Source organism: Eutrema salsugineum, unplaced genomic scaffold (genome assembly GCF_000478725.1).
Source record: "Eutrema salsugineum unplaced genomic scaffold, Eutsalg1_0 scaffold_13, whole genome shotgun sequence".
NCBI lineage: Eukaryota > Viridiplantae > Streptophyta > Magnoliopsida > Brassicales > Brassicaceae > Eutrema > Eutrema salsugineum.
In genome coordinates, this window is record NW_006256885.1 from 872,744 (window position 1) to 892,839 (window position 20,096).

Genomic DNA, 20,096 nt, shown 5'->3' on the forward strand with positions numbered 1-20,096 from the left:
TATAGCAAAAGGTGATGATAGTATATTATAATAGAAGTCGACGAAGTGCATACGCTAAGTGAGGGATGTATATATAAGTTACATAAATATATCATATACAAAGTTTTAAAGTATGAAAAGAAATGATATAAAAATGGTTCTTCTGTAATCCACTTCTTTTGAAATGGGAGATTCGTTGAGTGTCCATGTGCTCTTTGAATCGACCCTATTCTGTCTGTATATTGCCAACCATATACCTTTACAATATATACAACTTCTATTTTTTGTTTAGATCAATGTGAAATGCTAGGCTTGGGGATCCGTGATCAATTTTTGTTGTTGTTTGCTTAACCATGACTTTTCAGGCGTAAATCAATATATTTTTTTCTCGACTCTTTCCATTTGGTAGCTACATAGATTCAAATGGTAGTCACTAGAATTAATAGAATATATATGAGTGAAATATAATTGAATAGAATAAATAAAAATTACTTCTATTTATTCCTCCAATTCTCTTGCAAAATAGTAGAGAAAAATCTTTCTTTCAAATTTGTCATTCTTTCAATTTTTCAGTGGAATCATTTTTCCACACTTCTCAATCTACATGGTGAAACTTTAAGAAATGCTTAATTCTATCCATTTTTCTCAACCTAAGTAGTAAAAAATATTTGAAAATGCTTAATTTTGGTTAAGTTGAAATCTTAACTAGTTTTACTAAAAAAGGCAAGTTAAAATAAAACTATGTGATAAAAGGGCCAAACTAGTTTTAATCCTAAGTTTCACATTTGGGCCTGGAATGGATGCGTTTAGAGGATTAGTTTAATATGAAGGGCCCAAAGGTTTTGAATTAGTTTGACTTTCGAATGTTGTTCTGAATTGGTTTGACTTTCAAATGTGACGTCATTTTGGTTTACTATAGCGGCAATAGTCGTTACATCTATAATGTGCGCTGTTTGTGATGCGATACAATGTAGATATTTTTGAAACAGCTTTTCTCTCTGACCGTCGATTAAACTGATAGTCGCTCCAACGTGGCGTGATATCATCCGTCAAAGTCAATCAAACAATACCCCGAAAACAAATTCCGTTAACAGAATGCGGATTCCAAAAGTTTTAAATAAATTTTCGACTCAACAAAATTTTTAAGCAGTCTTCGATTCCGGTTCCCGCCGTATAAAACCTAAATCCTCCTAGCAAATTCAGCGATTATCTCACATTTCAGTTTTCAAAATTCAAACTCTCTCTCTCTCACTATCTCTCTCATTTCAAGCTTAGATTCACAGATTGAGAATGATGGCTGCTCTCAAGTAAGTTATTGATCTCTATCTCCTATGATTCTTCTTCTTCCTTCGTTTTCGTTTTGCTTCTTAAGTTTCGTGCATGTGAGATACTGAATCTCTTCTCTTTTTTTTCCCGATGATCTAGAGCTGAAGAAACGAGCCAGATGCAGCTCGTTGAGCGTGAAGAACTCGATGAAGACGATGATTTGTTTGAAGCGATTGACAAATGTAAGATTAAATTCAATTTCCGCTTTGAGGTTTCGCCTGTGTAATCATACTGTTTCTATTTCTGCTCGATTTTGTTTCTCAAATTTCTCGCTACGCTTCTTCAAATATCGTTCGAATCCTCATGTTTGTGTTTGGGTATCTCTTCCATTCTTCTCAGTTTATATATCTAGACTTATTTCTCCTGAATTTCTGGGTATTGTGAATCAGATCTATAATCGTACCTCTAATCTGCAACATATTCTCGAAATATCTACTTGATTTCGATTTTGAGTATGAATCTAGGATACATATCGACTTCTTCTGAATCCATGCGAATAGCTTATGGTTGAGTATTAATCTACATCTATTTCTGTGCTGTTCGTGAGATTCCACTGTATTTGGTACCGATCGAGTTCTATAGGCATAAACCTCTTGCTAGTTTCATCTCGTGATTTATATTTCCTTGTGCCAGTAATCGCCCAAGGTATAAACGCTGGAGATGTGAAAAAACTGCAAGATGCTGGGATCCATACCTGCAATGGTCTGATGATGCATACCAAGAAGGTATAGATCGGTTTATTTAGCATCTTTCATTGGGTTTACACTGCCTAGATTTTGGTTGGATGAATCTATTGTTTTACTTGATGCAGAACCTCACTGGAATCAAAGGTTTATCAGAGGCCAAAGTTGACAAAATCTGTGAAGCAGCTGAGAAGATAGTGGTTAGTACTAAGTTTTTCAACTATTTTTGCTACAACAATGTCTCGTATTACACTTGCAGCATTGTCTTCGTTTTAACTCTCACAACCTTTCTCCTTCAGAATTTTGGATATATGACTGGAAGTGATGCTCTTCTAAAGGTTGGACACTTGATTTTACTAAGCTCTAGAAGTCTGTTTAGCTTTTAAGTCCTGTTGCTTGCACCCACTAAATAGAACAGTGAGATTCTGATGGCTTATTCAGCATTTCATATTGGATTCTAAAACCTTGTTTTTGTTTATAGAGAAAATCAGTTGTGCGTATCACTACGGGTTGCCAAGCTCTTGATGATCTCCTAGGAGGTATACTAAATTTAGGTGTTACAGTTTTCCATCTTGATCACACTACTTCAAGAGTTCTGGTTTAATTTCTCCACAATGCTTCGTAGGTGGAATTGAGACGTCAGCCATCACAGAGGCTTTTGGGGAATTCAGGTGAGAAGCAGAAGCAAGCTCTTTAAGTTTCCTGTCAAAATCTTGTATTCTGATAGAGTTTAATTTCACTTCAGGTCTGGGAAAACTCAATTAGCACATACCCTTTGTGTCACTACGCAGGTTGGTTTCTTTCCTAATGTCTCTATATGAATTAATTGTTATGGTGTTTAGTGTAACAGTCAAAGGCATGAGATGAGATCCGTACTTTCTTTCTGCATATAACCCATTGAGGTCTCTGTCTTTCACTGCCACTAGTACTCATTTCTGTATTTATGTTATGCAGCTGCCCACAAACATGAAAGGAGGGAATGGCAAAGTGGCCTACATTGACACTGAGGGAACCTTGTATCCTTAATATCATAGAGCAAATCTTTAGACCAGATCTTGTAGATTCACTATGTGGTTTTATATTTCATGATTTTTCCTTAACCCCTAAACCCTGTAGCCGCCCTGATCGGATTGTCCCAATTGCTGAAAGGTTTGGAATGGATCCAGGAGCCGTGCTTGACAATGTAAGCATTATTTTAAGCTTTACATCTTAAACTCTCAGGACTGCAAATGATATTCACAATTTGTTTCATCTCGATGTAACAGATCATTTATGCTCGTGCTTACACCTATGAGCATCAGTACAACCTGCTCCTTGGCCTTGCTGCAAAAATGTCTGAGGAACCATTTAGGATTCTGGTAATAAAACGTCTGCTTATGATTATCCTTAGTTTCTTTATGGAGAAAACTCAAGACGACTATGTTTCCAGATTGTTGACTCGGTCATTGCTTTATTCCGAGTGGATTTCACTGGAAGAGGGGAACTCGCAGACCGCCAGGTTACTACTTTTTGACTCCTTGGCATTACTACATAATCCACTACCTTTGCTCAAGTAGTCCATTTTCTGTGTTGCAGCAAAAACTAGCTCAGATGCTCTCAAGGCTAATCAAAATCGCAGAGGAATTCAATGTTGCTATCTATATGACCAACCAAGGTTTGCTTTACACTTAGATGGAATTAAATGACATAAGAGAATCGAATCTGACTCTTTTGGTTTTTCTTGGTTGCACTAACTTAATAAGGAACATCTCTTCATTTTTTTTTTCTGGTTGCAGTCATAGCTGATCCAGGCGGTGGAATGTTCATATCAGATCCAAAGAAGCCAGCAGGTGGTCATGTTCTTGCTCACGCAGCCACCATCAGGCTCAGTTTCAGGAAAGGCAAAGGAGAGCAACGTGTCTGCAAAGTCTTCGACGCCCCAAATCTTCCTGAAGCCGAAGCTATATCCTTTTTAACAATAAAAAAATTCATTTGAAAGCCAACTTTATTGATTTCGATTATTCATCATCATCCATATTAGTAATGCATGACTTTTCCTTAACAAAAGAAAGCACATTTTCCAGATTACTCCAGGAGGCATTGCAGACGCCAAGGACTAGAGAGCCTAGAGGAGCTCCTCTTCTGCCTGTTTATACCTGCTTACAATATTTCTATTATGCGTACCCATATTACCCACACAGGATTTTTACAAGGGAAGTTATTTTTTACTCGTGACAGATATTATTAGAATCATATGTATGCACTGAATCAAACGTTAATAAGTCTTATATTATTATTAGCTTCTTATTGCCAAATAAAGGGCTCTCAAAGCCCTAATCATTATCATGAGACGAGTAAAACGATGAGATCTCAACTCTGTAGAACACAGCCACAGAGTCCAACAAAGTAAAAAAAAAACAAAAGGAGTTTTGTCCCGTGTAAAAAGGTAACTCCAGCTAAAATCAACACTTAGCCTCTCAGATTTGTTGAGACCAGTTCTGGACACTACCGACTCTAGGCATTGCACCTTCTTTCTTGGCCTCAGAATCCACTTTGAAAGTTACACCACACACCTGACCCGAACTGTCCACCCTTGGAACCGGCTTCAACTCATTCATTGGATGCTCATAGCTCCTCAAGCCTCCAGATGAAGTAAAGAAACATCCTGCAATAAAATGCATAACACAACAACCACATCCTAATTCATAATTTTGCACTATAGATCAAAGAATAACTAAGATGTGAAATGTCTTCAAAACCAACCCAAAAAAAAATTGATTTGTATTTATACCTTTAGGGAATGGTGCAAAGGATTTACCACAACCTTTCTTCACAGTTTCCACATCATCAGAAAGAACGAGATGGCCTTCAGTATCTGTTCCCCAAAAGAGAGGAACACTCCCTTCTGTGTCCTGCACCGTTGCATTCATATACCTTTATAGCTTTTGGACAAAAAACAATGAGAATAAAGAAGCAAATAAATCAAACAACTCACCCCGGCAAGGAAGACGTTTTTTGTGGAGCAGTCAAAGAGCATAAACGCGAATTTGCCTTGAAAATCTCTGACAACTTGGTCGGCAGAGTAAGGACCACGGTCTCTTAGTGTTCTGTATGCTTCGATCACAATGGTGACCTCCGTTGCTGTTTTTGTTAGTCCATACTGTTGCTTGAGGAATGGAATGTTCTCTATATGTCCTTGGAAGATGCAGAACATATCATCCGTCACAGAAAACAATCTGTCACACAAATTTGGATTTGAAAAGTCAGCTAACCCCCAACAAGATCATGAACCAATAAGAGGACCAATAAGAACACAAAATCTGAAAGCAAAACTTGAATATAGTTTCAGTCTCCCATCAAGATTTATCGAGAACCAAGACATTGACATCAGATTAAAACAACATATCAATGACTCAGATGTACAGTGAGAAGGTGAAGATGTATTCCACATTGAAACATTTTCAAACGATCCTATGTTTCTTGCAGGGAGTCAAACAAAATCACAAGTAGACAGCAAATCTATCAGATTTACACATAACTAAAATAACCAAAAGAATCAAATCCATGAATGAAGTTGGGTTATTCAAAATAAAAAATCCAAAATTACCCACTAATCATCTCATCGCCATAGTCATTGGAAACAAAACATCATTGTGAACGATAAAAGTCCATTTTTTTTATAAAAATGCAAGAAACCTGGGAAGAAGAGGGTTCTGCTTATCGAGCGAGCAACCGATGAGACCAGAAGATCCGAGATTGATGGTGACAGCACCAGGATAAATGGAGGCGAAGTGGTTCGACAAGAACCCATCTTTAAGAGCACAAGCCGATCCACCTTCTTGACTCTGTAGAGCCTCAGGGCTCTTCGCCACGTTTTTGTCGAAAATCGCCAACATCTTCTTTCCTCTCGATCACACAGACAGTGAAACACAGAGCCAGAGATCAAAAGTCTGAGAAAATGACTTTACGATCGTTGAATGGGCATTTTTCTAAAAACAAATGGCAAATTTCAATAGGGCTTTCGTTTCTTGGAATGGAATATAAAAAATATTCGGTCCTTTTCCTCCACGTTTCAAGATATTTTTGTAGAAAATTTTATTATTTCTTGTTTAATGGGGTTTTAGCACGTATCTGATGATCGCCTCGCACGTTACGCTAATTCCTCTTCAAGATAATATAACTCAAAAATCAAAATATGTCTGACATTGGAGATGGATTTTGCTTTCGAAAAATCCTATCTTTACCCGTAAATTAAATAGCTTTTTTTCTGTTTTACTGAAAACAAGTGAACAAATGATACTATCATAGAGAAGAGGCAAGATCCATGAATCAGAATAAGCTTATCAAGTTCTTCATGTTAAACATAAGTAAACAGAAGGCTAGAAGAAAAAAAAATTTGTAGAAACCAAAAAACAAAAAAGGGGTCTTTTGCTATTAAGCTCTTAATTAACTAACACTTTTCTTATGATTTGTTCACCGATTCAAACATAAAGGAAAACAAAACCTAGGTGAAGTTCCGTTATGTTCAAACCCTGTTGTATGCAACCGACTTGCTGAAGAGCTTGCGAATGTAGAGAACCTGAAGTCCACTTGCTGCCGCAAGGAAAATGTACTCTCCTACTGTGTAGAATATCACACGCTTTCTCGTGCTCTCATTAGCTGCAACAAAAGTTTCCCAAAAAGCCAAAATCGATCACATAAAGGAATGCTATATCGTAAAGGTTGTATCTTTTGGTTCCTAAGAGCGCATTCAAAGTCTGCATGCTTATAATTCGACTCTAAAGGTTGTATCTTTTGGTTCTTAAGAGCGCATTCAAAGTCTACAAGTTTCTTATTCAACTCTAAAGGTTGTATCTTTTGGGTCAAACAAAACTATACGTTCTCCTAAGAATGCATTCAAAGTCTCTATTCGATTCATTATATTGTTATACTGCATCTGAACAAGTTCTTCATATCAAGGGAATAAAGAACATAAATTGCAAGACAAAATTATAAAAGGGTGTAAAAGGGAGAGAACTCACTGTGACGGTGACGAGTATCACGTGCTTTCAAATACTTCTGCTCAGCAACAACAGATTCCAAAGCCTCTCTCAGCTCAGCGATCTTCACATTTACTGGGTCCAAATGTTCTGAGAAGCATAAAAAAAGAAAAGAGGAGGAACATGGCATCAAGAAGCTGTTCTAAAACTCAACACAACGAGATATACAAATCAAGAAACACAATGATGAGGACAAAAAACTTTATTCAATTGAAGGGAAATGGAACAAACCGTCTTTGGCTAAGTCGTGCTCGTTGGGAATATGACCAACATGAATATAGAAGGACACAGTTTCAGGAGTAGAGTAAGGGTTGTGGAAACAGAACTTGTACATTCCACTTCTTGGTGCCTTAAACTCGAACTTATCTCCAGATGTTCCCTTCAATGTTTGTACAATGTTCCCAGCAGGAGATGTCACCTATATGAACAAACCAATGATTAAACATTGACCACTACAAATCCAAACCAAATCGAGATAAAGGCTACAATTTTGATTCCAATCTAACCCTAAATCGTAACATCATTTCGAAGATCAGATCATGGAAAAATCAATCATGAGAATCACGAATACAGACACCAAAAACCAAAATCCGATCAGAAATTTTTTCACGGCATCGGGATTATCGAAGGAAATGCATCGGTTTTAAGAAAAATTGACAAAATTGTCAAAAATCACTCACCGTGAAATCCAAACCGGGATGATCTGATCCCCAGAAGATATCATGGTCAACGACGACGAAGTTTCCGGAGACGGTATCTCCTTCGTAAAGGACGTACTCTTGGACGCATTCATCGTCGTTCACGGTCACTGAGAGCGACGAGATTCGCTCGATCGAGCTCAATAGAATCAGACCAACCAGCACAAAGACATGGATCTTCGAGTTCCTCGCTTGTCTGCTCTCCATCTTTTTTTAGATCTTACTTTCTCTCCTTGGATCAAAAATTTTTCCGTTTGTTTCTCGAGAAAATTCGTCGAGCGTAAGTAAAGAAGAAGACAAGAGGATTTAATTGCGCTTAGCTGACTAAACCAGAAACCAAAACCGGTTTATGACGAAACAATGAGATTTTGGAGCTGGTCAACGGCTTCTGGTCTTTAAACATTAAAGACTTTGAGATAACTAAATAGTAAAGTTCCCAACATTCCTTAGAATTATTTTGTCTAAATTCCACCAAAATCAAAATTTCTCTAGTTTGTATGGATACGTTATCCTAAAGTAGGACATTCGATTTAACTTTAGTTTCGGATCGATTTTAGATTTTCTGTTTTATAAAACATCCAAACTTTATTGTGCAAATTAAATCTAAACTATTACCAAAGACCAACCAAAATCATTTGTCGTTTGATTTCGGTTCGTCTTGATATATTTTCGGTTTGGTTAGTTTTCAATGGTTGGATTTCGGTTTGGATTCGGTAAACAAAAACATTATTTTGTTTTTTTGACATCAGTAAACAAAAACATTTGACGGTAATGTATGTCAAAACTCAAAAGTGACAAAAACGGAATACATTAGATTAAGAAACATTTTTGTTGGGAACAAAATCTAAATTTTTATGTTTCTTTTCATTGTCTTACCATATAAAAATGAAGCTTTCCAAATCTCCCATATGGTGAGACTTGCGATTATGAATTAGTGTATATCGCACTATCGAAGACAAAAATAATGATCAGATTTTGACTATTGTCAACTTGAGGAAAATTTGGTAAACATTGGAATATGCGTAAGGGCTAAAAAATATTTAAGGTTAAGCAAGAATGTTACTGAGCCTAGTGAGCCCTTTTCTGGCCCATTACGCCTTCGGTAAAATATATGTCGGACCACTCAGCATTGCAAACTTTTAGCCCATTTTCGCTGATTGTATGATTTTGGTCACTAAACTCTAAGAACACCATGAGAGGCTTTTAGAGGAGTTTTTGGTTTTAAGGGAATTAAAAATAAATCAAAACTAATTAAAAATAAGAACCAATCCTAAAAATTCTTATTTGAGAACCTCATTTCTTAGAGGTTCTACACTTGTCACCTTCTCATTAGTCTATTTTTATTTTTAGAATTAAAATTTAATTAAATAATTATACTATATTATAATATTAATATTTATTTGTTTAAAAACCCAAAATAAATTCTCCACCATTGGAATTTTTACTATTCAGATCTTCAAATTTGAAGATTTATTTTTTTCATTTGCATTTTAGTTCTTATAACTAACTATCTTTATAAATAATGTCTTTAGTTATGTTTGTTTATCATTTTAATTTTATAATATTTCTGATAATTATTTCATATAAATTTCTCTAATTATAATTTTTAAATACAAAATTAAAGAAAACAACTTTAAATTAAAATATCACATAAAAACATTACAAAAAGTAAATTACAAAAACACATAAATATAACATAATATTATTACACAGATTTATTAATACAACATAAAGTTCTAAAAAAAAAATTACAAGCACACATAAATATTACGCAAAATAAAATACTATAACAACACTAATAATCAGGCTAATTTGATCCTGAACTCCAATATCACCCAAATTGTATGTATTGGAAGTGGAAAAATTGTCCAACTGCTTGGACTGGACAATTTAATATTCTTTTTTGTTATTTCTGATTATGTTTGTGTGTTTTTTTATAATGTTAATGATGTTTAATTAATTAATATTATATGTAATCTTCTTTAATGTATGTTTACAGTTATTTATATTGTTTAATGAATCTATTATATAATGTGAGAGTTTTCTCTCCATCTAGGGTGTCCACATCAGCATAGAAAAACAAAACTAAAATTAATGACTTAATTAATTCACACATTTTACATTTTAAAATAATATTATTTTCATTTAATAATAAAAGAAAAACACTAACACTAAATTTAATGACTTAATTAATTCACACATTGTTTATAATTATTACTTTTTATTAAGAAGAAGAAGAGTAAAAATTAGAAAAAAAATAAAAAGACATAGTTAAAGAAAGAGACGAGGATGAAATGAAAATCATAGACGATGAAAAAGAATAAAAACAATAGGAGGAAGAAGAAAAAAATCAAAATATAAAGAAAAACATGTAGATGGAGACAAAATAAAGAAGAAGAATACATACACGAGCTATGTAAAAATAAGAGACGAAACAAAATAAAAAAAAAGATGAAAAAAATATTAAAAAATAAAATAAAAGGAAGTTGAACCATTCTAGGTATTTAGGCTGTTGATAATAGAAAAAAAAAAAGAAAAAAAATAGAAGTCGAAGAAGATGAGGAGGAAGATGAAAAAAAAAATAAAGAAGAAAAAGAAGAACACAAAAGTGAGAAAGAAGAATTAAAAAAAAAATACGAGGACAAAAATGTTGAAGATGAGAAAAAAAACAAAAAAAACAAACAAACTATGATAATATGAAGATAAAAAATGAATCTAATAAAATCAAGAACAGTAAGAAGATAAATATAATGAATTAAATGTCTAAAAATGAAATTCCGTGCAACGCGCGAATTATAAATCTAGTTTAGTTAATTATGTTGAAAAGTCAAGATTATAATGTAAAGTAGAAAGTTTTTGAAGTTTATTCTGAAGAGAAACACCTAAAATTTTAAATTTGAAGTTTATAGATCTTCAAAAATGAAGTCTCTCTTAAAAATTTGAAGTTAATGAATGAAAGACCACAAATTGTAATGTTAGATTGGCAGTGACTTTAATGTAGTTTCTTCAATTTTGGTTTAGACTTAAGACTTCAAAATTCCTTGATCAGTTTTATACTTTCTTACCATTGAGCGAGATAACTAATGAACCTTATAAATCTTCAATACTTTTTCATCCACTTACATTACATTAGTACAAGTATACAACGAAAGGTATTGAATTGTAAAGTTATTGAAATGTTGAAATGACCGTTAAGAAAACTGATGGAGTTAAGATGGGCCACGTAGTCAGAGACAAAGAGAGTCAAGTCACGGACTCGGACAAAGTATGTATGGGCCTCACTCGATTCCAACTTAGCTAACTTTCAAAAGCAAAAAGAGATGTGTAATGAATGAAACCTCGCTTAGAATAGAAACGAACGTAATGTTTATGTTTTGTTGTGAGCCACATGAATTTGGAAGGTGCAGAGAATCTTTTATACGTGTTTTACCAAACCCACTTGGCAAAAAAGAGGTAGAAGGAGAAGCTGTGACGAAGAAGAAGGCCACGTCATTGACTAATTGCTCTTTTCCCTTCAAAAGTTTTCATTCTTATGTGTGGGGCAATGTAAAGCAACGTGGTTCGTTAAATATCGCACCTCCTCTTATTCACTTTTTTAGCTTACGTGTTTCGTTTTGGAGCGGCCAAACACTATTCAAGATTTGTTCAAAGATTATGAAACAAATATCTTGGACGTCCGAAAACGTTGGAATTAGGAAGATCCGAATAAAATGATAAGCATGTCTCAGTTCCTAAGAAAATGAAACGTAGATTACATGAACAGACTAAATTTGCATAGAAACGTTTTTCCTTAGGTAATTTTCCTAAACAAAGTCATGATTAGCACTAATAATTTTTTTTATTAACAACATGCATGATATTTCAACCTGTTAAGCTATTTGTCTAACAATTAAAAATTAATTGTATGTGTATCGAAACACTTCACTAATTGAACAAACGAACACGAACGAAAACACTGGCTAATATCTTTTTACTTTACATGATTTATGTTTTTGACCGTTCGTTATTTTTAACTTGAACACGAACGAATGAAAATGAAAGGCTAAATAAGTAAAACAACTAAAGAAAGTTCAGGAAACAACTCGACCTGGACCTATCATTTCTCATCACCCCGTCCTATAAATACATACATTGATCCTTCATTACTATCATATCAAGCTTCTCCACAACTTTTAATACCTTAAAAGTCTAATACCCTCTCAGTTCATACTCTAGATTCCTCCTTTTATTTCACACAAGTAAAAACAGCTTCAGAAATGGCAACGACGTCGTTTAACATGCAATCTGTCTTCGCCGGTGGATTGACCACTCGCAGGATCAACACCAACAAGCTTTCCTTCGCCGGAAACTTCTCAAATCTCAAGAGGAACTATCCGGTGGGAGTGAGGTGCATGGCTGAGGTACGTATATACTTTTACTTTCTTCTCACTTTCTTGATCCAACGGTCATTATATATATATATATATATATATTAGTATGAAATCCGGACCGTCTGATTGTTTGACTTTTTCAGGGAGATCCCATGAAAGACGAATCTACTACACCTTCGACCTCGGCTGCTCAGCCTATGCCTAAGGCATCCTCGCCGCCTCCTCCTCCCCCTCCTACTAAACCTAAGGTATAATATTTTTCTTGGTTGATAAAGCTTCACTGTTTGTTTTTTAATGAATCGTTTATTAATTAGTTAATTCTTCCCATGCCTTTTGTTAGTTTATAAACAAAAATACGTCTTTATTGTATGATCAATTAATTTTGCGTATCAACTTATAGCACACAAGATCATGGAAATAGGGTTTTATATTAATCAAGTAATAGCTTGTGATGATAACTAATGATTTTGAACGTATATAGGTGAGCACGAAGTTGGGAGACTTGTTAGCGTTTAGCGGTCCAGCACCAGAGAGGATAAACGGGCGTTTAGCGATGGTTGGATTCGTGGCTGCGTTGGCGGTTGAGCTATCCAAGGGAGAAAACGTTTTGACTCAGATCTCCGACGGTGGCGTTTCGTGGTTTCTTGTAACGACGGCGATCTTTACGTTTGCGTCGTTTGTGCCGCTTCTCAAGGGCATAACCGCAGAGTCAAAGTCCAAAGGTCTTTTTACATCAGACGCTGAGCTTTTGAACGGGCGTTTCGCTATGCTCGGTTTGGTCGCTTTGGCGTTCACTGAGTTTGTTAAGGGTGGGACCCTCGTCTGAGTTATCAAAAAAACAAATGTTACTTTTTAGGGGATGATGTTATATTACAGTTTTGCCCCTGTATTTCTGTAAAGTTATCTGGTTTGCTCTTGTGTCCTGTTATGTAAAACAGTAATAGTAGTGAGTTTGCAGTGACATTTGGAAAAAACTTGTTGGGTTATGAAATATTTTTATTATCAGTGAGTTGCTATCATATACTCTCTCGGTTCCAGAGGATGTTTTAGGATTTTTATTTGTTCAGCAAGATTTTATGTTCCAGAGGATGTTTTGAAAGAATTTAATGTTATTTCATTTTACAAGAATACTTAACAGTACTAAAATTTACGGGTTCAAAAAAAAAAAAAAAAATTTACGGGTTCAAGAAAGTGAGAAACGAGAAAAGAAATTCGATTTATGGCCAGCAAGATTTTATGGCATGTCGTCTTTAATTTATTGCAAACCTAACGATTATGACAATACACCATTTCACAACTACCAAAGTTTGCATTCATTTCTCCTTGAGGAATCTTTTTGTTCAACTGCTTAACAATTTACGAAGGAAAGAACAAAAAGTTTCAATTAGTGGAAAAAATTGAACGGTTATATTTCTGAAATCGAGGGAGCGTGAGCCATCCGAAATAAGATTTGGGGTAGGAGGACAGACGACACAGTATAATACTTCAAAAAGTGTGCTGATTCCTAAAATTTCTTTAAAATGGAAATATCAATTATCTACGTACCAAGCATAAATTAAATAAATTTAGAACTCATAAAGTTAACGAAACTGATAAACTGATAACGAAAAATATATATATAGTAATATTAAAAAAAATCTATATAGTGCTATATGTTTATAATATATAGTCAAATTTTATATGTAACATTTAATTAAGAAAATCCCAGACGTTGATAGAAAAATTTCTATTTTTGAATATTCATGCTCACAAATTTCAAAATCATTATATTATACTTTCAAATAATTGTTATGAAAACGCTAAACGGCTTATGCAATTTCTTCAATTTGTGTTTGAAAGAACTAAAACAAACATGTCATAGAATCCATGTTTTACAAGGTTTTTCAGAATAATAACAAATCAAACATCGAGGAAAATATAATCCACACATACAGACATACTAAAGTAGACCAAAATGTAAATTCAACGGATTAGCAACAGATAATAAAACAATATGCAGTGCTCAAAATAAAAAGATAAACGAGCGTGAAGGTAGTAAAGTAAAGTAAATTAAATGGGCCTTGATGTCGATGTTTTGGGCCCGTAGGTTCCACCGGAGCCCTCATTTTGAAACCGACTTCGAAAAACAAAGGGAATAAGGATTACTTGTGAATGATTCTCTTTTTGTATACGAATTAGTAGTAATCATCAATTTTTTTTTTTTACCAGTGAAGTTTACTATTTATACGATTCACGTGCGATCAGTGAAGAGTTTAGATTTAATATGATCAGCAGAATTTAAGTAATCCAAAAGACTGGTAGCAAGAGATGGAGCAAAATGCGGCTCAGTGAGTCATGAAAAAAAAACAGCAGAGCACGTGCGTACGCAATCTTAAATTCAACAGACAACGACTGGAACAGATTTTACGTGACTCCCCACTTACCGTTGTCGCTTGCTTTTTCATTTTTTGTCCATTCCTTAATCATGATTCATCCCCCAGTCTACTACCATTTTGTGTTGTTGAAATTTTAAGAATTTTTAAAGGATATTGACAGTGATCTAGATCTACTGTTAGATTTTGTTATTTTCAATCATATATATCTATATATTTAATTCATATCATTTTAGTAATATATATTAGAGTTTGGTGCAAAATCGTTGAATAGAATAGAAGTAATTGAAGACACTGCTCAGGTCAATAGTTGTTGTTTGGTTATGACCCAAGTATACTAGCAACTTCAGCTGCCACTCTATTGTGTAGTCAGAATCTTAATTATCCCGTAAATCGTTATTATGTCCACCATTGAATGTCATTGATTAGGTTGTTCATGGAGATGTTCTAGAGAAATCTTTTAAGCATGTCCATCCACAAGTTGTTTGCAGTCTCTTTCCATGTTTATATCCAATTATAAATTCGACAACATAGAAGATGAATTCAGATGGTATAGAATGGAGAAGCTGCAGATTTATTGCCAAAAATTGACCGTATATACGAGAATTCCATTTTCAAGAAATATATACGAGAATATATTCTGCCTTTGTCGATACGAGAATTTAATTCCTTGTGGTTCATCAATCAACATTATCAATAAAAATCAGAAAGAAACAAAAAGCAATTTTCCATTTTCAAGAACAAACGCATTCCTTTCTATTCCAGAGAATTATTCGATAGTCTTAATTTTTACATCCCACCATAAGATTAGCCATAATTATTTAGGAAAAAGATTATCATTTGTTTTCTCTCGCTATAATGCAATGTTTTAAAACCGGACCGCTGACCGAACCGGGAAAGCTTTTGGGTCATGGGTTAGTATGGTTAGACCAAGTTCAACCGGGTTTGATAAATTTTTTCAAATAATTATATATGGACTTTAAAAAAAAAAACCAAAAGAAGTATAAAAGAGTTATGATTTAGAAAACTTTTTTTTTTGTCAAATATTTAGAAACCTTATCTTTTATTTTTAAAGTAAAAATAAATAAACAAAAATCAAATTGACTTGTTACTTTTTAAAAAACGTAAAAAAAATATGATTTAAGTTTTTTTTAGTTAAATTCAGTTTAATACGGTTTATCGATTTATCTAATTTCTGGTTTTTGATGGTTCAATCCGGTTTTCAACTCAACCCGGCTACACTTCTGGTTTGTGGTCCAACCTGGTCTGACCGCCGGTCCAGTCCGGGTTTAAAAACACTGCTATAATGAGTATAGCTGTATGTGGGAGAAAACAACCTCTCAAATATATACGATGGTGGTTGGAAGAAAAATAAAACAGCCAGCATTTCTTATTTTATTTTCTATTTAATAGTTTTGTTTTTAATGTTATCATTTTTTATATAAAATATTTACGAATAAAATTGCTCGACTAATTACAATTTATCATCGGACTACTATATATTTCTAATCTTATTGCATTTTAACCTCCTTTCTTCGATTTTCTGTTAACCATATTTTGTTTTGTCTCTATTGCTAAAATTTTGATAATCACAATCATAAAAGAGTCGAGCAAAGTGGATCTGGAGGTATTCTATTTCGGGAAAATATTCAGACAATGATTATTATGACAGGAGCAAAAGCTAGTGGATAGCTTGCCATTTCCGCAACACGAGAAATAAAAATTAATTACTTCTAAAAGTGCTGTGAGATTCCCACCAAGTGCGAAAATGAAAAGTAAAGCCAAATAAAGTTTTATAATGAAAAGCTCGAGCCGTGTTTCAGTGTTATCTTACATTTTTTCTTAACAAGTCGAGTAAGTTGATAATGAATATTTTAAATCGACAAAGGTATTTGATTTTTTTTTCTTCGAAACTATTAGAGCTACAAGATTAACTGAACCTTAACAATTTTTGTTTAACTGAACAGAATTGCTGAAGAAATTCTTTAGATCTTAGATGTCATCCCCACCGGGTCGACACAATTTAGGTCAGCAGTACGCTTTATCAAAGTTGGTTATTCTAGAGAGTTGGACTCTATCTTGAAATTAGCTGATTATACATTGCAAATTTGAGAATACAATGTTTGGTTTCCAACTTAATAAAAACCCTAAGACAAAAAATAATTATCTTATCGTTTATAGTTCGCATTGATTTAACTTTGTGTTTTTTTTAAGTTCGAATTAGAAAGTCAAGTCGAAAAACACAGTTTATATAAGGAAAATCGTCTAATCTATTTTTTGCTAATTTCCTAGTAATAGGAACCAAACAATCGGATTCTGAATTCAAATGACGACGAATAACATAGAAAAAAACGACTTAACCTACCAAGAAAGAAAAAGTACCATTCATCCAGAATAATGGCATATAGACCGATTAATCTAGAGAGTTTGCATCTATTGGAAATTGTATACTTGGTTTAGTTTACTTGGTTTACTCTTGGTATAGTGAATTGTACTTGTGGTTTAAGTATGTAAAGGCGTAAAGGTCTATCTTAGCAATATAAACGTAAGTTGAGAGTTATACAGATAAAAGTACAAAACCAGTTGGATATTTTCTCTTCTTCTTCATCACAAATCCTCTCAGAATTAAAATTCCACGGAAATTCTCATTTGGTAAGCTATTTTTTAATCAATTTAGAATAATTTCTCGAACTTTGTAAAGTTTATCCGATGGCAAATTTGACCTAGTTCAAAGAAGAGTTTCAACTTCAGATGTAATACAGAATCATACAAATGTCTAAAATCAATATAATTTTATCAAGAAAAATGTATGTTAGAAAACTTTTAGCAATTACTTTGAGCATGACACAAATTAAGTTAGTTACTTTGAGCATGACAAAAATTTAGAAACAATTTTATTTCCAAAAAGAAAAAAGAACATTATTGTTTTTTGAACAACAAAAAAGAACATTATTTAACCCCCCAATTCAATAAGTTAGTCCATGACTCACCAAATTGAAACAAAACCAAAAAAGCTAATAGGAAACAAGTTGAGTCAAATGCCTAAGTACTTCTTTATTAATTTCCTCTTAATTATTGTGAATCAGAACCCAGATAACCAAGTTGCTCTATTAGCACATCAACATTTTCTTCATCTCCTTCAAAATCAAAATTTTGACCTTCATTTAGCAAATCTTCCCAAAAACCTTCACCATAAATATCGTTGTTCTCCTTTTGGAACCCATCTTGTTGTTGTTCCACTTCATTTCCCTTTTCCAGATCCAATATATCTTCCTTATTGGACTGATCGGACTGAGCTCCAAGTCCTTGAATGTGCATAGCAAGTCTGTCCAATTCTGACATCTCGAATTGAGATATGACTCCATATGTTTCTTGCTTTATATCAACAAATGCCGAGGAGGATCCAGCATCGTTCATATACCTTCCATAACTACCACCTCCACCACCACCATCATCATCATAATCCTCCACATTAACCACATTTCTTGTACCTTGATCGATAGGTCTTTGTCTCTTCTTGCTGATTGCGTCTTCAATCTCCTTCCTCTTCTCCTTTTGATCGACTAGCTGCTGAATGAATTCCGGATTCTGCATTGCGCGGGCGAGGAAGCTCATCATTTGTTGTTGTTTTGATTCAGTTTTCTTGAGCTTCTCTTCAATCAATGTAAGATACATTTTGGTGTTTTGTTGTTGTTGTCTCAATTTCACTAGCTCCGTCATCAGCACTTGTTTGTCTCGCTTCAAGCTGTCCATCTCTCCATCTAAACCATACCTACCAACTTCTATGCAACAATTGTCTAGTGATTGTTGTTGAGAAGATGATTGAGGTTGTTGCATTTTATTATTGTTACTTGTCTTTCTTCTCCTTATGGTCTTGAGGAGATGCTTTTGCCCTCTAAGAAACCCTTCATTTGCAAACTCCCATCGATCTGGATTCACCTTTCTGAAACCCTATTTATAGAATTTTATGATTAGATTCAACTCCAAACTCTTATTGATAAACTTTTATTGAATCACAAAGCCAAAACCATTCATGAACTCCAATATTGTCATTCTATCTTATGTATTTTATGCAACTAGAGATGAGAGAATTTTCATATAGTTATAGAGAGAGAAACAAATTAGTTGCATATCATATCCATATATTAATGTTGTAAGGAAAATTTCCTTGAGATCTCTAACAAACAAATGTAGAACATTTCACATAATTATAAGCTCCGTTTCAAGATTTTAAGAGATCTCTAGAGACAAAAAGACGCAAAACACACAAGTGGGTGTAAAATATTATAAGTCTCAAGTTTTTTCGGAGAACAGTGATGCCCACTTGCATTTATATATTTATACACTCACGAATCCTTCAAGCAATCATATATATTAATTATCACTAATCAACCACTCGGATGGAAATCAAAAGCGCCGAAAAAAACACCAATCAAAAGCCAAGTCTCAAGAACTCGAAAAATTATATATATACTGAACCATTTGGAAAAATCCACAAAATCAAGTTTTGACCCAATAGTTGAAGTCACGATTTAATTGTGAGTGAGTAGACCTCCCCAGACAAAAACACACAAACACACACACGTATATATATTCATACACAAGTATATATAGAGAGATTAACACTTACATATGTGTTGAGCTGGCGAACAAAGCTAGAGAAGTTATTGTGCTTGAAGAATCTTGGGAGGAGAGTCATGGAAAAGGCTTGTGGATCCCAGACGACGAAGCTGTTACTGGCCTGGCTCCAAGACACGACATGGTTGGTTCTTGAATCTTCCACTAAATCATATGTCTTTGTCAGAAATGGAGGTGGCCCTGATTCGTGGAGACCTTCTATTGGTTGAGGAGAGCTCAATGTAGTTGGATCATTAGGGGCCATGGAGGTTGAATAGAAGTAAGAGGGAGTTGAAGAAGATGGTGGTGATGGAGAATCATTGAATCCTGTAGGAAACTCCTCTTTTATGAATCTATATGAAGGATCCATATATGGTTTCAATTTATATAAAGCTTAGATCTTTTGATGTGGGTTTAAATTTCAGTGAATTGGAATTTGCTTCAATTTGCAACAGAGGAAAATGTGAATTGGTTTTAGAGAGAAGTGGAAATTGAAAGGTTGGAACTTTGGAAAAAAGTTTGCTCAGAGAGATTTTGTAGATGGAGTTTTGAGGTGTGAAGATGAAGTATATATGGAGAAGAGAGGAGGAGATGAGAGAGAGAAAGAGGGAGAGACAAGGAAGCAAAAGGGTTTGTATTATATTGCATTTTATGAACTTTTGATGATGGATTCCTTCCTCTTTTGTATATAATATACTTTTTTCCCTTTTTCTTTTATTATTGGAAATATTATTCTTTAATTTGCGCTTTGTGTTGGCATCTAGATAGTATAGTTTGACATGCTGGAGCTAAAAGCAAATCCTGAGATATTTTCTCTACTCCCTAATGTGTCACTCTTTATATTATTCTAAGCAAAATATGCCAATTACTAGCCTCTAATAATAATGTATTCGTGGTGTGTTGTGATTGGTCGAAAATAAGTACTAGTGCATGTATTTACACCTGTCAAAGTCCATCTTATTTTACACAAAACATATTCTTTACACGAAAATCATTGGAAAGCGACAGTATTCATACTGAAAAGTTCATTTTT

The 20,096-nt window shown here is 34.0% G+C and overlaps 5 protein-coding genes across 5 annotated transcripts; 2 read left to right on the forward strand and 3 right to left on the reverse strand.

Moving 5' to 3' along the window:
• The first annotated feature begins 1,142 nt into the window (after positions 1-1,142).
• Positions 1,143-4,239, forward strand: LOC18023132 (meiotic recombination protein DMC1 homolog). The gene is made up of 15 exons (XM_006406058.2): positions 1,143-1,286; positions 1,405-1,487; positions 1,939-2,030; positions 2,117-2,188; positions 2,288-2,326; positions 2,470-2,527; positions 2,614-2,659; positions 2,734-2,779; positions 2,943-3,004; positions 3,105-3,171; positions 3,254-3,346; positions 3,418-3,486; positions 3,564-3,642; positions 3,764-3,930; positions 4,043-4,239. Exons 1-15 carry the CDS (start codon positions 1,270-1,272, stop codon positions 4,085-4,087), a joined length of 1,035 nt encoding a protein of 344 aa, XP_006406121.1. The 5' UTR covers positions 1,143-1,269; the 3' UTR covers positions 4,088-4,239.
• Positions 4,236-5,973, reverse strand: LOC18023134 (stem-specific protein TSJT1). The gene is made up of 4 exons (XM_006406057.2): positions 5,664-5,973; positions 4,963-5,203; positions 4,759-4,879; positions 4,236-4,632 (listed from the first exon to the last, which is right to left on the reverse strand). Exons 1-4 carry the CDS (start codon positions 5,861-5,863, stop codon positions 4,445-4,447), a joined length of 750 nt encoding a protein of 249 aa, XP_006406120.1. The 5' UTR covers positions 5,864-5,973; the 3' UTR covers positions 4,236-4,444.
• A 279-nt stretch (positions 5,974-6,252) lies between these two features.
• LOC18023133 (transmembrane emp24 domain-containing protein p24beta3) lies at positions 6,253-8,019 on the reverse strand. Its single transcript, XM_006406059.2, has 4 exons — positions 7,687-8,019; positions 7,238-7,424; positions 6,989-7,096; positions 6,253-6,626 (listed from the first exon to the last, which is right to left on the reverse strand). Exons 1-4 carry the CDS (start codon positions 7,909-7,911, stop codon positions 6,493-6,495), a joined length of 654 nt encoding a protein of 217 aa, XP_006406122.1. The 5' UTR covers positions 7,912-8,019; the 3' UTR covers positions 6,253-6,492.
• Positions 8,020-11,776: 3,757 nt separating this feature from the next.
• Positions 11,777-13,093, forward strand: LOC18023269 (early light-induced protein 1, chloroplastic). The gene is made up of 3 exons (XM_006406060.2): positions 11,777-12,104; positions 12,218-12,322; positions 12,556-13,093. Exons 1-3 carry the CDS (start codon positions 11,961-11,963, stop codon positions 12,898-12,900), a joined length of 594 nt encoding a protein of 197 aa, XP_006406123.1. The 5' UTR covers positions 11,777-11,960; the 3' UTR covers positions 12,901-13,093.
• Positions 13,094-17,518: 4,425 nt separating this feature from the next.
• Positions 17,519-19,433, reverse strand: LOC18023270 (heat stress transcription factor A-6b). Its single transcript, XM_006406061.2, has 2 exons — positions 19,077-19,433; positions 17,519-18,397 (listed from the first exon to the last, which is right to left on the reverse strand). Exons 1-2 carry the CDS (start codon positions 19,431-19,433, stop codon positions 17,519-17,521), a joined length of 1,236 nt encoding a protein of 411 aa, XP_006406124.1.
• Positions 19,434-20,096: the final 663 nt, after the last annotated feature.